General features: G+C 39.0%; 1 protein-coding gene across 1 annotated transcript; it reads left to right on the top strand.

The window, feature by feature from the left end:
* The first annotated feature begins 2,766 nt into the window (after positions 1 to 2,766).
* LOC145596883 (uncharacterized) lies at positions 2,767 to 3,288 on the top strand. The gene has a single exon (XM_081653073.1). The coding sequence runs from the start codon at positions 2,767 to 2,769 to the stop codon at positions 3,286 to 3,288; it is 522 nt and encodes a 173-aa protein (XP_081509199.1).
* Positions 3,289 to 14,455: the final 11,167 nt, after the last annotated feature.

Raw genomic sequence — 14,455 nt, 5'->3', positions numbered from 1 at the left:
CCTCTACGAGTTGGCTAGCGAAATGGAAGTTTTGTTGGCTTATAGTAGCTACGATTGGGTAAGCCAAGTATATAGGGAAACGTAAGGACAGAGACATGGCTAATACCATTGTGTCTGCCACAAATAAAAGGAGTGACTTTGGGGAGCTATTTATCTCAAATACTTAGGGTGGACCAATCACTGGTGCAAGTTTCACTAGAGGAACTGAAGGAGGAATGGCCAGAGAATTTTGATCGTAGGGGAGAGAGAGGTTCTCCCTAGAAAATTGAGATGGATGATCTTCTGGTCGTGTTGCATTAAGAATTTCGTTACGTTCTCTCTCCCGTAGTTCTTGGAGAGAAGAGTGTGAAGTGTCTGAGAAGAAGTGAATTAAATCTCTAACGCGTGAGGCATTAGGATCCATAACTCGACTTTGAGCAAAGAAAGGAAGATCTCAAAGGAAAACACTTGAGATTTAAGAGAGAGAAGAAGTTTGAGTGAACGATCCTTATTCATGTTTCAGGCTTTTATAAGCCAGTAACCAATGGTGTGCTTTACACGCAAGAAATCTTTGTTATAGGGCCCATTTTTTTTTTTTATAATTTTTATTTTTTTAAAAAAAAATCTTTCATTTTAGAAAAAAGGGAAGTTCATTTCTTTTTTAAAAAAAATCTTTTATTTATTTTTATCTTTTTAGCTTGTCAAAGAAGTTTTTGTAATGTTCTCTTTTTACCCCAGGAAGTCTACCTGGACCCGCACAGGATCTAGTCTTGTCCGACAAACCTCTTCTCACAATTTACAGTCTGATTCAGTGTCCTTCTCACCGGGATATTCAACGCCAAGGGAAATTTATTCTCCATCACCGAGCGAAATGTCTGAGATTCCTGGTCATGAAAGTTCGCTAAACCCTGATCAATCTAATGATCTTTGAGGGATGATGCGAGCTATCCTTGATCGTCAAGATACTATGGAACAAACAATACAGAGTTTGTTAAGACAGAGTACAAGTGCTCGTCCTCCTCATCATGATTCAGAGATAGTTTCACCATTGCATTTAGATGATGGAAATGGTGATAGATAAGCTCCTACCAAAATCGAAGAAGATATTCTTAGGCTGAAGGAAGTACTGAAGGGTATGACCAAAGCGGAACCTTGGTTAGATATTCATGGTCATACCTTATTTCCGAAAGCACGACTGCCACCTGGGTTTAAGATGCCGAATCTCACAAGATTCGATGGTACAGGATGTCCCACCAATTTCTTGAAATTGTATGTAGGGGCAATGAGTCCTTGGGGTGATGATGAACCTTTAATGGCACAATTGTTTCAACAATATTTAGATGGGGCTGCTGCTCATTGGTTTCTTAATCTAGAAAATTCAAAGAAAATTTCATGGGCTGATATTGTACGAGAATTTTCTAGCCAATATAGATATAACAAAGAGATCGATGTAACAAGGAGGGATTTGGAAACAACTGCCCAAAATCACAATGAAACGTTTTCTGCCTTCATCACTAGGTGGAGAAACAAGGCTGCAAAGATGGTAAATAGGCCAAACGAAGATGAACAATTACAGATGATAGTGAAGAATCTTCTTCCTGTCTATCAAGGACGAATGGTTTTCCAGTATTTTCCGTCATTCAAGGCTCTCATATCAACATGAACCTTGGTGGAGGATGCCATAAAAAAGGGAGACATCAAGAAGGATGAAGGGAGCAGTAGTAACACTTCTTATAATCCTAAGTTTGGGGGCAACAGGAAAACCAATAACAATGATTCAATACCTTCAAAACCAACCAACTTGATACACAATATTGGCGCCGCTCCAACATTCCAACTTAGGCCACAAAGGAATTTTTCTCCTTTGAACATGACCTACGCTCAAGCTTTCTCCAAGCTAAAAAAGGCCAACCTTGTTCAACCTTTGAACCCAAGGCCACCCCCAAGAACTCCTCATCCCGGTTACAACCCAAACCAACACTGTGAATTCCACCAAGGGCCTGGGCATGATATTGAAAATTGCACAGCATTCAAGCATCGTATTCAAGATCTAGTGGATGGAGGAAGGCTTTCAGTTGGGGCATCCTCTGATAAATTTAAAAACACATAACCAAGCATCACTAATAATCCTCTTCCCAATCATAAGCCTCCTGTCTCTATAAACACCATCCCACTTCTAGTAACCAGATTGATCCAACATTATTAATGGTTCGAAACGCCCCTCGAATATATGAGATGCTATTATCCGAGAATTATGTGTATGTTGTGTATGATCACTCCACTCAGCAAAAGGTGAAGCTTGTGCCATGCAAGGGTTCTGATGTTATCTTAAAAAAGGATCCGTTCTCTGATGTCTGCGCCACTATGGGTTATAATGGGGCATTTTGCCTAATAGATGATGAAGAGGATGCTTTGTCATTATTGTCAATTGCTGAGAAAAATGCTGGGGCACACCTTAATACCCCTAGTAATTTTTAATGTCCAATCTACCTTAATGATCTTAGTGATGATGAAGATTTACGGGTGGCTCATTTGACTCACGCAGGTCATCACTTTAAACCTTCATATCTTGAGGATGAGAACCCCGTAGAAGCCTTGAAGAGGAAAGAAAAAGATAAGGAATTAGCAGGGGAGGATAAGGAAGAAGATGACGCTATTAGGCGCATGAAGGAGGTTAATGCAAATGTTTCTATATGGAAGTTGTTAACTCATTCACAACCTCATCGGGCCGCCATTTAGAGACATCTCAATGAAGTTTCAATTGATCCATCCATAACAGCGGATCAAATGGTAGGACTTATTCATGGAGCCGACCGCATTTTAATGTTTACCGACAATGATCTCCCAGAAAGTGTCGACCACAATAACTCTTTGCACATAACTGTTAAATGCCATGGGTGGACGATACCTCGGGTACTCATTGACAATGGTTTCGCCATCAACGTTTGTCCTTATCGAGTTATGACAAAGCTCGGTTTTCAAAAAGAAGATTTGACACCTTTAAGCCAAGTTGTTAGGGCTTATGACAACGCCAAAAGAGATGTTTTGGGGTCGATTGAGTTACTTTTGGAATATGGACCGGTGGCTAGAAATGTTGAATTTGTGGTAATTGATATTGAAGCATGCTTTAACCTTTTGCTCGGCAGACCTTGGATTCACGAGAACAGGGCAGTAGCCTCTACAATACACCAAAAGGTGAAGTTGCTCACGGATCATGGTGCAGTGACACTTGTGGGTAATCCAGAAGTTATGAATGTTTCTATTCTTGGAAAATCGGTGCTCCATTTAGATGAAGAGGAGGGTAGTTAATTAGATGGATTCACTATTCATAATATTGGATTTGATTCAATTGGCTTATGGAAAGAAGAAGAAGAAATGGAGGAAGATCCGGAGGAGGACTTGGAGGAAGACGAAGAAACCGACGAAGAGCCGGAAGAAGAAACTGAGGAAGATCCAGAAGAGGAATGTCAAGAAAATGGCAATGACTCTGAAGTTAATTCCTAAGAAGCTAGAGGTGGAACAAACTGGTCCAATGAAGATGAGGCAGAAGAAGAGCCCAAAACTCCAAAAGACAACGATCCTTGTTTAAGAGGAGAATCTTGGAGCAGTAATTCTTTTAGAGGGGGTCATGATGAAGGATCTTGGAAAAGATCTAGGGGCGAGGATTTTGATTTGGATTTCGATATCCTGTGCTATAGAAGGTTAGTGTACCCGGAGGAGTTGGTTCTTTTCCCTAACTACAGGCATGAAGATCATTACCATAATCTTCCCCTGTTTGAGAAGTTCAACGGGTTGGGAGATCCCATCCTCCATTTATAAAACTTTGTGAACACCTTATATCGCTTAAATATTCCAGAAGAGCATTTTCCTATGTTGTTCAACAAGAGTTTGGATGGACATGCGTTATCTTAGTATTATACCTCAGGGGTAACTGTTAAAAGTTCTTGGGGAGATATTGCTCAAGCATTCAGTGATTGGGCATTTGAGTTTCGATAGACTGACACTGAAAAGCTGAAGCTAGTGAATATGGAACAAAGTGATCGGGTTTCATTCTCGCATCTCTTTTCAAGATGTTCCTACATTCGGGCTCAACTTCGTTTTCCCATTACTGAACGGGAGTTCATGTTGATATTACTGAGGAAGTTAAATGATTTTTATTATCGTCATATGGTTTCTGTGAACTATGCCGACCTCTCGCACATGGAGAGACATGGTTACGAAATTGATGCATATCGACTACAAGAAAGAAGGCCTAAGGAGCATCCTCAAGGTGAAAGGGCTAACAGGAGGATATTCACTCGAATTGATGAACCATTGAGTGTGGTGTATGATCGTTTGAGCAAAAAAGGTATTCTTTGGGCAAAGAGCTATGTGTATTCATTACCACCACATGGAACCGATATGAGACAATATTGCAGTTTTTGTCATCAATACGAGCATAGAACAGATACTTGTTATGATCTTAAGTGTGCGATCCAGGATCTCATCAATCGCGGAATCATCGCTCCAGCCCATTCTAAGTCTAACACACCAGAGATAAACCCGGCACAACCACAGGCCTCCCATGCTGATTTGTTCCTTCAACTACTCGAACAATGTCGTATCAAGCTACTACCTCGTTGAGCAGGAACCGATCCTGTTGGGCCAAATCTCAACAAATATTGTCATTATCATCAGTTGCATGGTCATGATACTAACGAATGTCACGCCCTCCGTTGGTGTATAAAGCGCACCACTGGAGTTTCTAATCCAAATCAGAAAGTGTCCATAAATGCTCTGTCCATTTTGACACGCGAAGACGATCCCACTCTTTTGATTGCTCGTCACTAATCGGAGAAGATATTTCAACAAGACTGCGAGAAAGGTTGCTCTAGGATAGTTGAAAACCCTGAAGCCTAAGGAGTATCTTTACATGGGAAAGGAAGCATCCGTAATCACTACAACAACATGGTGATCTCTATCCTCCATCAAGAAAGATAAATGAGGGGGGTAGCATGAACTTTGTAATCTAAGCATTTTTTTTTCTGTATTTTCTTTTAGTACAAAGAACTACATACAGCTTGATCCCCCAAAGCACTATTTCATGATCATACACAAATATTGTACTTGCACGCATTTTGTTATTGGGGTACGTAAGCAACTCTGATGGAGTGCAGCTGTTTCAAAAAAAATCTTCTTTCTCCATTTTGAACTACGACGGGTCTGATTCTCCAAAAAAAAAGAAGAAAAAAAGAAAAAAAAATATACAAAAAATATATCTGGAGATACGTAGGCAGCCTTATGGCGCGACCTGAAATAATTAAAAGTTTTTTTTTTTTTTTGGGAATGAACACCCCACTAACTTATCTAACTTAACATACGTCTTTTAAATCTTTACCAAAATCTTTTTTCCGCATGCATTTTTGCATTCGTGATTTAATTTTTTATTACTTTCAAAAAAGGAGGAAATCCTAACCTTGAGTATGCATTGTTTAGGTATCCTTTGCCAACCAATGACCAACCAAACTTGAAAAATTTACCCTACCCCCAAATTCCATTCAAGAAATCCAAGACCCAATACCACAAACACTTACCAGAGGACTTTAATTGATGTTTTAAATGGGTTATGTTCCAGGAACTGGTTTAGGACGGAACGGTGAAGGCATGAGGCATCCAATCCCAATAATTGATAAGCGAAATCATCATGGTTTGGGTTTCGACGAGAAAGTGGGTTCTAAAGTCATGAAAAGGAAGTCTCTCACCTTGAAAGGGCAATTTGTGTTGCAAAACGACACTGAGCCGTTTTATGAGTTTCCTGAACCTTGGTGTGACTTGGATAAAGAGAAAACTCACCCTGGGTTAGAAATTTTCTTTGCAGAAGCAAGGAATGAAAAATTTATTGAGAAATGGTTTGATAAGAAACTAGTATTTAAGAAAGATGTTGATTGGACTGACTATCTAAAGCAAGGATTTCTAAGAGGCTTATTTTAATCAATTTCTGATTATGGAGCTAGATTCGATCCCATTACACTTATCACTCCAATAAGAACAGAAGTTGAAAACGATATTCGACCCGAAACTCAAGAACAATTCCTTCCTTTCCCCGAACTATATCCCTTTCGATCCTCTACCTCAAAAGGTTCTGAAACCGATAGTTCATCATCTAGCCAATCTTCTATTCATACACTGCCTGATATCTCATATCATGAAGATATCGATAAAGTTACTTGTAAACGTATTTGCGTACAAGAAATTGATCTTGATCATGATGCATTTTCTAATAATGAACTTTTCAATGAACCTAAATCATGCGTGACACCCATAGAAGAGTCTATAACTATAAACATAGGTACGGATTATGATGTAAAAGAAGTCAAGATAGGATCTTCCCTTTCCCTCGATGAACAAAATGCATTCATTATTTTACTTAAAGAATATGTGGATGTGTTCGCATGGTCCTATTCTGATATGCCCGGTGTCGATCGTAATATTGCTGAACATCGTATACCACTCTACCCTGATAGAAAGGCAAAGCAACAAAAGCTTCGTAGAATGAAACCAGAAGTTAGTCTCAAAGTTAAGGAAGAAATTGAAAAGCAGCTTGATGCCAACTTCATCAAACTAATCAAGCATCCGGAATGGCTGGCGAATGTGGTGGTAGTGCCCAAAAAAGATGGAAGGGTCAGAGTGTGTATTGATTTTAGGAATTTAAATTCAGCATCACCAAAAGACTATTTTCCATTGCCCCACATTGATGTTCTGGTTGATAAAACTAATGGACACGCCATGTTCTCTTTCATGGATGGATTCTCGGGATATAATCAGATACTTATGTCAGAAGAGGACATGTCCGAAACTTCTTTTACTACCCCATGGGGAACCTTTTGTTATAGAGTAATGCCTTTCAGATTAAAGAATGCTGGGGCAACCTATCAACAGGCTGCAATGACGATTTTGCATGACCTCATCCATGATATTGTGGAGATTTATGTTGATGACATGATTGTCAAAACTCACAATCGTGAGACGCACCTTGATGCTTTAAAATCATTCTTCGATAGAATCAAGAAATACAATCTGAGATTGAATCCTCAGAAATGTGTATTTGGAGTAACTTCGGGAAAACTTTTAGGCTTCGTTGTAAGTCAAGATGGAATTAAGGTCGATTTTGACAAGGTAAAGGTCATACAAGAGCTTCCTCCGCAAGGACAGAAAAGGAGATTCGGAGATTTCTTGGTAGAATTCAATATATTAGTAGGTTCATATCGCAATTGACAACTCGGTGTGAACCTATATTCAAGTTACTTAAGAAAAATGTTCCTACAAAATGGAATGACGAATGCCAAGCCTCATTTAATTCAATGAAAGAATATCCTCTCCAATCCTCCAGTTTTAATGCCGCCGAAACCAGGGCAACCCTTGATATTATATCTTACTATCACAGAAACGGCCATGGGAGCTCTTTTGGCTTAGTATCAAGAGGGTAAAAGGAAGGAAATAGCTATTTACTACCTCGGTAAAAAGTTCCTTGAGTATGAAACTAGATACACTCCTTTGGAAAGAGCTTGCATTGCCCTTATTTACGCAACCAAGAAGCTTCGACATTATTTGCAAGGACATACTTCTTATCTGGTTTCGAGTTTATATCCAATCAAGTACATTTTTGAGAAGCCAATTTTGAGTGAAAGAATGTTCCTGACTCTTATGGATGGGGGCGTGTCGAACAGGGGTGAGCTTGGGTGGGGATTTTAAGCAGTGAGGGGACGTTGGGGCATTTCAAAGGAGGTCGTTTCGGTGGTGGGGGAACCGGGGGGTGGGGGCCGGTTTCACCCCCCGGTTCCCCCACTGCCAAAACTTGCCACCCCTGAAACGCTCCTACGCGGCCCCACCACCGAAAAGTCCCACCCCACCACACCCCTGGGGGGATCCAGGCGTTGTTTTTTTGGGGCGTTGGGACGTTTGGGGCATCATTGGGGCGTTGGGGCTTTCGACGGTGGGGGGGCTTTCGGCGGTGGGGGAAATGAGGGTGAGAGGTTTTGGGATGGGGGAAATGGGGGTTTAGGGGATTGGTGTATGCAAGCTTCGACTTCCACTCCATCGATCAATTCCTTAGCTCAACCTCCTCCTCTTCAATGGCTGATAATACTGAATCATCTGATAAGGGTACAAAAAGAGACTTCAGTACTGAAATTCGCCTGAATATTGTGTGGTTGCCCCAGATACTAAGATATTTTGTGAAGGTAAGCCAGTAAAACAAGAAGAGGAGAATAGATTGGATGAGGTTGACTATGATGATGTGGGTGGTGTTAGGAAGCAGATGGCCTAGATTAGGGATTATGTGTTATAATGATAATCTTATGCAGGTTAAGTTCAATTCTACCCTGCTATATATAATTATATCCGAGGAGGGGGGGAGGGGATGAGTGGTTTCATGGGAGGGGGTTTCGAGGATGGGAGTGAGCTGGGGTGGGCGTTTAGAAGACGGGAGTGAGCTTGGGTGGGTGTTTTAGGTAATGTGGCGACGATGTATTGTGCCTTTAATAAAAAAACTTATTGAGAGTTTAATATATTAATTTCAAACACAAAGAATGTTCGTAGAGTAATTTCAAACACCTTTGGTGGCCACCACCATCCTATATTCTCCCACTGGCAGCCACACCACTTTACCCTCCAAAATTCACGTACAACACCCTTAGAGTCAGATTGGTAAAAAAAGGGGACGCCTTACTATTGACCATGAGGATGAGGACAAGGGTGTTGCACTAAAATTAAAAAAGGAAATATGAAGTTAATGCAAAATTTTAGCTTCGAAGTTGGGGTCTGATATTGGGTGAATTTTGGGTCGATTTTTCGGGGAATATGGGTCAATTTTTTGGTCAATTTTGTTCTGTTTTTTTATTTTGCCTGCTTAAGTCTCAATAAAACATCAAGCCCCTTTCTTTTCTTTTGTCCATATTTATCAACTCAAATATAACAGAGTAATAATACTGTACTACTATAATTTGATCCAATTTTCGGCTTTCCAATTGCTTGTTACAACAACATGAACTCATCAAGAACAACTGACCAGTAGCAGCCCTTAGACTGACCCAAGCCCGTCCCAAGGCCTACTACACACAGTAACTAACTTGTGGTTCCTACCTTACGCGGTGCTTCGAGCTGGCTCGGCTTAGCGGAACCCACGTTGATCCGCTATCTTCTCCCTCTGACAGACACACCACTTGACCCTCCAAAATTCACGTCGAAACTACCCCGAAAAGAATCGCCCACCCCGGCCCCTACCCCTTGGGGCTTTCATTAAATCCGAGGAGAGGGGGGGATGAGTGGTTTCATGGGAGGGGAATTCGAGGATGGGAGTGAGCTTGGGTAGGCGTTTAGAGGACGAAAGCAGGGTGGTGGCGGCTGATGGTTCTTCAAAGTTCTGCCATATTTAAATTCGAAAGTGTGACCCAAGCCCGTCCCAAAGCCTACCACACACAGTAACTAACTTGTGGTTCCTACCTTACACGGTGCTTCGAGCTAGCTCGGCTTAGCGGAACCCGCGTTGACCCACTATCTTCTCCCTCTGGCAGACACACCACTTGACCCTCCAAAATTCACGTCGAAACTACCCCGAAAAGAATCGCCCACCCCGGCCCCTACCCCCAAAACTAGATATGCACAACACGTTACTGTTCATACCAGATCAAATTTTGTAATTCTTGAGATTTCGGGATTATAAGGAGAAGGAAAACCAGTTGTGGCAAATGAAACTAGTGCATTTTTCTTTTTGATAAAATCTTATGATCTTGTAACCAAAATCTTATGACATTGTAGAAAAAATCTTATGGTTTTTTTATGAACGTTTTATGATGTTCCACTGGAAATCTTATTGTGTTTACAATTTTTTGATTTTTTGGGTGTTATTTAATTTAAAAATAATTTTTTTTGGGTGTTAATTTTGAAATCAGTGGTTTTAATGGGTGTTAATTTCAAATTTTTCCTTAAAAAAATTATTCAAAAAAAATGAGGCCATATGGCACCTCAGATGTTCTTTAAATCTCTTGTTATTAAATATTATAATAGCCCGGGTTGTGGCGAATAAAACTGGTGCATTTTTCTTTTGGTTTAAATGGGCCAGAGATCATGTCAAAATTGGCTGGGGAAAGTGAAAGTAATCTTAGATAAGCTTTTGAGGATGCTTTTGGGGGGATCCAGGCGTTGTATTTTTTTTGGGCGTTGGGACGTTTGGGGTATCATTGGGGTATTGGGGCTTTCATTATATCCGAGGAAAGGGGGAGGGGATGAGTGGTTTCATGGGAGGGGAATTCAAGGATGGGAGTGAACTGGGGTAGGCGTTTAGAGGACGAAAGCAGGGTGGTGGCGGTTGACGGTTCATTCAAACTTCTGCCATATTTAAATTCGAAAGTGTGACCCAAGCCCGTCCCAAGGCCTACCACACACAGTAACTAACTTGTGGTTCCTACCTTACGCGGTGCTTCGAGCTGGCTCGGCTTAGCGGAACCCGTGTTGATCCGCTATCTTCTCCCTCAAATAGATACTCCTTCCGTTTTTGGTTATCTGTATCAAATGAATATTTTATGTTTCACAAATAATACTTATTTGATGCACCAAAAACGGAGTAGATAATAATAAGCGTATATGTAGATTTTTCTTTAATTAATTGGGGGTTCGCTTTTTTTTTTTTTTTTTTTTGGTAATTAGCGGTTTCACTTACCATGAGGCGTTTTCGTCCTTTCTTCATGCATTCATATTTTAGTTCCATCATCTTCTTTCTTTAATTTCCTTTCAAAATAAAATCTTTAATTTTCGGTGCTACTGATTGCTACCAAGCCTCTAACGCCGAACCACCGCCAAGCCTACCACTTGCCCTTATTAGCTTTCATTTGTCATTGTTGCTAAGGTAATATCTCACAATTTCCCTAATTTTGTTTCTCCAAGTTCTTAATTAATGTTAGGGTTATTTTTTGTAATTTTTTTCAGTCGAATTTGATGATTATTGATATTTTGTGTACTCTGTATTCAATTGTGGTTGATTTTTGTAAATTTTTCATCGAATTTCATGATTATTGATATTTTTGTGTACTCTGTATATAATTGGGGTTATTTTTTTTCAATCGAATTTGATGATTATTGATTCATTTTGGGTACTCTGTATTCATTCTTTGTTAAGGTCGAAGTGTCATGCATTCAATCTATAAAAAAATCAAATTGGGATGATAGTTGGTTAAGGACATATTTCACATATCTTGCATAATTCAATATTATCTAATTTGTGTAACCGGTGTGAAATAGATTAATTGTTTCATATAGTTGGGTTGTACAACAAATATATTTTATATAGCTGAAATATAATAGGTGACAAGGTTTCATATAAGTGGGTAGTAATAGAGGTATCTACTTCATGCCTTAGTAATGAAATTATGGGTACTTTTTCATATGGGTTACCCAAAATTGCTATAATCTGTTGTTGCTGCTTTGCTTTCTGCTGCTGGTGCAGCTTGTAGTCTGTTGATCTTGTTTGTCGTGGTATCCATTAGATCCTTGGTATAAGAAATCATTGCAATGGTAATTAACACTCCTAGCTATTCTATACTTCGCATGGTTAAATCTATAATTGTTGCAAGCAGAAGATAGTGTCATTATTACCTGAAGGTTTAGACAGGAATATAATGCTAGGTGAAGATTTTTAGTGCTCAATAAGACAACATCAATGTGTCTCATTTGTGCTTACAAGTGTGTCCTCCTCTTAGTATGTATGAATTTTGCTGTTCATTGTGCTACTACTAGTTTGTGTTAATATATTGCCATAGAACTTCTATTGTGGTTAGTTCTTTAGCAAATATCTAGGTTTTTGTTTGTGCATTCAGATGAGGGTGGGTTCATTTCTTATCAATCGAAATTGCTAGAATTTCAATGGTTCCATGAGAATTTTTTAAAGGCATGTGGAAAAGAATTACATACACTCATGTATGAAGATTGGTTATCTATGTATAGTGCTATAGTCCCGTAAATTTCAAGAGATATTGCTTGTAGGTATGCTTGACCTTTTGTTTGATGTAAGGAGTTGAGATACTTCTCTTTTAAACTTTCACTGATATAGCATATCAATTCATATGGTTTGTTTCCCAAATTAGTCATTCTAAAGCATCCTTAACATGTGTAGTTGATTTATGGCAATGATTTGATACTAAGACTTTATGTTAGAGACGTAGATGTTACTTGAAATTCTAAATTTTTACGTTTAATGCTTGTGTTAGGTATACATGTCATTGGCTTTGTGACGTGGAGTGTTATTTGCTGTGTTTTGAGACTTTTGACTTGTGCTATCATTGTGTTTTCGAATTTTTACTTATATGTAGATGGTCCATGGAAAGAAATCGGCTATATAATTTTTATCAAATAGTATATACTAATTTGATTGATATACACGAAATAGAATATACTGAATTTTCTCACATATGTATGACAATTTGGCTTAAACTTGAGCAAAGTTATTAATGGTTGGAACCATGGTTTTAATTGCGATGATTTATGATAGTATTAAAACATTATTCTTTTGCCAAACTTACAATGTAATATGCTTAGGGAGTTGTCTTGTCCGATTTATCTTGATACCTTGAGTTTGTTTTCATTGCAAGCTAACCTTAGAACATTATTCTTGATTGTATATGTATAAATTGTGCAAATTGGTTATCTTGAATTTATTAAGGATTTTTGTTTGTGATACTTTAGAGGAAAAATACACCTAAATAAAGATAAGGCTTTGTTGGTTCAATTCAATGAATTCATTGGTACAATATTATTTGGCAGGATCTAAATGGAGCACCACTATTCATTCGTTGGCAAGCTTCAGAACATTTCTGATATGGAAGATAAGTTAAGTAAGAATTCCTCCTCTTTTTTAGAGCAGTGCAAAGGCTTAGGTGGCTTGTATAAGATGTTGTCGCTACCTTATATCAAGATTCCAACCTCTTTTTTGTCAAAGGTGTTGGACTTTTACGATCCCCATTCCAACACCTTTAACATCAACGGTAATGTGCTAGGAGTAACACTCCAAGACGTGTTATTCCTAGTGAGAATTCGAATTGATGGCGAACCTGTGCTTATCAAGAATTACAACGACGATCATTGCATCTCTATTTTTGGGAAGCCTATGTGCGAATTTGATGAGCTAAAGGCGATTATCAAGGATACAAAATTGGATGCAAAGAAGCGCAAGGTAGCACTTTTAATGCTAATAGTGAACTCCATAATAATGTCGTCTCATAACGGGAATCGTTTTTATCCCGCGTTTTTTGAATTATTAAGTGATCCTGATATGACCTCTATGACTTATGCATGGGGGGCAGCCATGCTTTCTGCCCTCCAGAGTCCCTTGGAGGAGAGAGATAAAAAGGTAGATGGTTGTGCATGGCTATTAGTGGTAAGCTCCTTCTTCTTCTTTTTTTCTTATTCTTTTTTTCTTTTTCTTTTTTAAATCAACCTTTGTTTTATTATATTTATTATTTAAAAATTAATTTGATTGTGACCTTACTTTACAGTGTTTCTTCTTCGTTCGCATCCCAATGTTGTGGGATGCCATATGCCTCACATCAGTGAGGCGCAAAATGGAGGAGGGGCAATTGGCTCAAGACCCATTTCCGATGGAATGGATATTAAGGAAGCTGCTACCGTCCACCTTTGGCAAAGATCAAAAGGGGGGTTACCTCAAGAAAATGTCCCCTGTTTTTGAAAACCTCGAAGCCACGGTATGTCTTCTTCTGGATTTTTTTTGTTACACACTGATTTCTTAAACCTTCCAGCAAACTTTCCTCTGCCTCTGTTCCATCTTCTTGTAAACAATGGCCACTGCTGTAGATCATTCCCCATTCCCATTGCCATCAATTACTGCTTCACACTTCTTCTGGAATTTGCTCCACTGTATATGCTAATTGATCAATTCACATCTACCAATAAAAGAAATATGTCTTGCACTCCAAGTTCTTATTCTTGCTATCATCTTTTCAATGAGCACCTCACATTGTTTTAGGAGCTTCAGAGTAAACTGAAACAAGTAGGCCATTTTAGGAGTTATATTATATTGATTTATTTTTGGTTTTGATTTTGTATTTGATGTTTTATTGATAGGATATTATATTGAAACCCTATTCGAATTGGGTGCTTCAAGACGAGCTGAAAGAAGATAGAAAGTTCATAACACGACTTAGCCCTTTGTTTTGTAACAACCATGTGGTTCAACATAAACCACATAATGTTACAAACCAACTTGGAGCCCACCAGCTTCACCCAATCTTGCATCGGGACAGTTTCGATATAATTAATCATAGGATACGAGTTATTGATAATCGTGGCAGTAACGGACACGATTATTTCAACTCATATAAGAAGGAGGTTGCAATGTGGTATAAAAAAGAGTGTCTTGAAGTCAAAGATGATAGCACTTATTATGATGTTTGTCCTAATCGTCAACGTCTCCCTCAATATGATCCTCGTG

Source organism: Chenopodium album, chromosome 20 (genome assembly GCF_948465745.1).
Source record: "Chenopodium album chromosome 20, dcCheAlbu1.1, whole genome shotgun sequence".
NCBI lineage: Eukaryota > Viridiplantae > Streptophyta > Magnoliopsida > Caryophyllales > Amaranthaceae > Chenopodium > Chenopodium album.
Note: the sequence above shows the minus strand (reverse complement) of the source record. Positions and strands in the feature narration are given on the sequence as shown.

What these genes read in the sequence shown, in the direction of transcription:
- LOC145596883 (XM_081653073.1), top strand. Translation starts at nt 2,767, where the DNA reads ATGGTAGGACTTATTCATGGAGCCGACCGCATTTTAATGTTTACCGAC.